At 68.1% G+C, this 3296-nt stretch overlaps 1 protein-coding gene across 1 annotated transcript in view; it reads left to right on the forward strand.

The window, feature by feature from the left end:
• Positions 1 to 1536: 1536 nt before the first annotated feature.
• SLC25A10 (solute carrier family 25 (mitochondrial carrier; dicarboxylate transporter), member 10) overlaps positions 1537 to 3296 on the forward strand; it is a 4201-nt gene continuing 2441 nt past the window's right edge. Inside the window, exons 1-5 of the mRNA XM_010568131.1 lie at positions 1537 to 1593; positions 2214 to 2351; positions 2532 to 2646; positions 2729 to 2777; positions 3179 to 3216. Coding sequence (XP_010566433.1) covers positions 1537 to 1593; positions 2214 to 2351; positions 2532 to 2646; positions 2729 to 2777; positions 3179 to 3216 — 397 coding nt within the window. The remainder of the gene's footprint in view (positions 1594 to 2213; positions 2352 to 2531; positions 2647 to 2728; positions 2778 to 3178; positions 3217 to 3296) is intronic.

A 3296-nucleotide genomic window follows, 5' to 3' on the forward strand; every position in this document is an offset into this window, starting at 1 on the left:
AGAGGGACGGGGGGACAGGGCTGAGGGGAGGCGGGGGGGCAGAGTGCCGGCATGTGAGGGGACAGGTGTGGGGCAGAGGGTTCTGGGGAGCTCGGGGTGCCAGCCCTGGGGGCTGTGGGGGCCGTGGAAGAAACCCCGGCCAACCCTGCCCAGGCTCCTGCGTAAGGCACGGCAGTGGCTCCGGGGCCTGCGGCGTTGGACACAGGCCCACTGGGCTCTGCGTCCTCGGGCCAAGATGTCACCTAGGCGCCTCGGACGGCCTGGCATCCCCGCTCCCGCACAAAGAGCGACGCGCGCAGCCCTGTGCTGCCAGCACCCACGGACGGGGCGAACGCCAGCGCTGCCCGGAGCCTTGTGCGCCGGCCAAGCGGCGATGAGCCTGGCAGCCGGGCAGGCTGCGGAGGGGGAGCGGGGGAGTTAGCCCAGGCCAGGGCCTGCCATGCCTGGGGCTGTGCCCGTGGGTAAGGCTCGGGACAGGCAGCCCCTTCCCACCCCACTGCACGGAGAGAGGGGAAGATGCGCCTGGCGCAGGCCCAGGAGAGGAGCCAGCAGCGCTGGCAGGGGGATGCCGCTTCCCCGGTGCTCGGCCTGTTGCCGTGCCCGGCTGGCCCCGGCTGCCCAGCGGAGGTGGCTGGCAGCCCGTGGGGGCTCGCGTCGGATGCCCTGGCAAGGCGCTAAGAAGGGGGATTAGTCTGGTACACGCCTCTAGGTCTGCCTCTGTCTCTGAGCCAGCGTGACGGGTGTGACTTTTGGGCTGCGTCCCCACGTGCTATACCCTGCAGATGCGTAGCCCCTGCGTGCCTCGTGGCTGTGAGCAGCCCAGGCCAGCCGGCTGGTTTTGCCAGCTGAATATTGAACACAGACCTGCCTTTGGCCCAGAGCTCCCTTGCAGCAGGGGCTGGTGCCAGGCGTGGGGAAGCACAAGGGGCCTCAGGGTCCGGCAGGGCAGGGGGCCAAGGGCACTTTGCTGCACCTCTGGACCTTGGTCCCGGTGGGAGGCCACAGCCAGCCTAGCCAGAGGGTGCTCGCGCCCCTGAGCCGGCACTGCGCAGCCACTGGCCGCCCACGGGGCTGCCTGCCCTGCGGCAGCGACCACAGCCCCGGCCAGCTCCTCCCCTGCCCGCCTGCCTGCCCTTCCTGTGGCCCTGTGATGGGAAGGCAGCAGAGCGCTTCCAGGCATGGCTCTGCCCTACCTCCCTGCCCGCCCAGTCCCTCTGTCCCGGCATCCAGCAGCCACTCGCCCAGCTCCCCGACATGCCACAAGCTCTGGTCCCCGTTGTCCAAAATCTGCGGCAGGCCCCTTCCCTGCATCCCCACTGCTGCCCTGCACAGGAGACGGAGGCTGTTCCCAGCGTCCTGCTGCGAGTCCCACGCCCTGGCCGTGCCGGGGCTTCTGTAACGGGAGCCAGGCCTGGTCCCCCGCCAGCGGCCCTTTGCTCTCTTTAATTTTATCTTCTCGGGCCTTTGACCCGCACGTGATCTTCGCAGCATGGGGCTGGGCGGGTGCGCTCAGAACGTGCTCTGCCACTGGCCGACATGGCTCCTCTGACCCAGCCAGCCCCTGCAGTCCCGCTGCCACTTCCTCCGGTGATGGTGGGAAGCGTTGGGCTGCTGCGGGTGGCGAGGGGAGCGCCCGGACACCCGGGCTGTGCCTGGCTGTGGCAGGGAGCAGTTCGGAGCTGGTGAGCAGGGCTGCAGGGTTGTCTTCCTGCCTCTGCGATTCCTGTGGCTGGGGAGAAGGGGAAGTGACTTCTGGAGGCCTGCTGCCTTGTGTGGCGAGGGTGTAGGGCAGCAGGAGGTCATGAATTCACCGGCCCTGTCGTGGTCCCTCTGAGCAAACCCACGCTGATTGCTTGCTCGCTCACATGCTCCTGGATCCTCCCCGCCCCGATGTGGCCCAGGGCCTTTCTTGGCAGAGCAGGCACTGCCACTTCATCTTGGGGCGTGCTGTTGAGGCCACCCAGCTGGGCAGGCGCCTGGGAGGGACCGTGGGCAGGTGCCTCACCAGCCTCCACCCCTCTGATGCTGGGCTGGGCACGTTTACAAGTACTGCTTAGGTGTGGGGAGCCTGGAGCTGTTGGTGTTTGCGCAGAAGCTCCTGCATGAGTGCTAAGGAGTTACCTCGACAAGCACTCGGAGCGGCTGTCCCTGCTCCGCTGCCCTGCGATCTCCTGTTTCTGCCCAGCCCCAGCACTGGGCTGGTGCACTGATGCTGCCGGACTCTGCCCCAGGTCCACCTGCAGACGCAGCAGGAGGTGAAGATGAGGATGATGGGGATGGCGATGCGTGTGATCCGCACTGACGGCTTCCTGGCTCTCTACAACGGGCTCAGTGCCTCGCTGTGCAGGCAGGTGAGTGCCACCGTGCCCTGACGGCCTCTGGTCCCCCAAGGCCAGCACGGAGCTCCTGCCGCACGGCACTGCCCACCCTGTCCGGCAGCTGGGCTGGAGCTGACAGGCTGCCCTGAGCCGCGGGGGCCGGGGAGGTGGGCGCCCAGCGGGACACAGCGGCTCGTTCTCCCTCGCCTCCAGATGACGTATTCCTTGACTCGCTTCGCCATCTACGAGAGCGTGAGGGACCGCCTGGGCCAGGGCAGCCAGGGGCCTCCCCCCTTCTACCAGAAAGTGCTGCTGGGTGCAGTGGGAGGTGAGCGAGGGAGAGGGCCCCTCAGCCCCGGACTCCCTCAGGCTGGAGGAAGCCCCTGACCTCAGCTCTTCTTTGGCTGCAGGTTTCACCGGCGGGTTCGTGGGGACTCCAGCAGACATGGTGAACGTCAGGTCAGTTCTGCCCGCATCCTGGCGCTGCTGGTGAGGGAGGCTTGTGGCTGGTGTGTGGCAGCAGTTGCGACGGTGGGGCGCTCCCCATGCTCCTGACTTTTCTCCTGACCAGGCTGCCCCGTGGTTCGCAGCCCAGTCCCGGCACACAGCTCTGTACCCCGAAGGACCAGTGTTATTTTGCCATTCAGTGTGACAGCTCTGGGCCCCAGCCCCTGCGTGGCCCTCCGGGGGGGTGTGGGGCTGGAGGCAGCTTTCTTGTCCCTTTGCAAACAGGCGACGCAGTCCGTCTGCTGGGCCGCTGCCCTGAGCAAGGGCAGGCTTGCCCCGGGTCCCCAGTGCTGGGGGGGGGTGGACAGCGGGGCACTGGCCCCCTCCTCAGCCCATGGTGCTCTGCCTTCCAGGATGCAGAACGACATGAAGCAGCCTCCTGCCCTGCGGCGCAAGTGAGTGACTGGGGGGCCGGGGCTCCCGGGGGGGCCGGAACAGTGGGGCAGGTGGTCGGGGGGTGCCAGGGCTCCC

This window comes from Haliaeetus leucocephalus, unplaced genomic scaffold (genome assembly GCF_000737465.1).
Source record: "Haliaeetus leucocephalus isolate CR32 unplaced genomic scaffold, Haliaeetus_leucocephalus-4.0 Scaffold238, whole genome shotgun sequence".
Lineage (NCBI taxonomy): Eukaryota > Metazoa > Chordata > Aves > Accipitriformes > Accipitridae > Haliaeetus > Haliaeetus leucocephalus.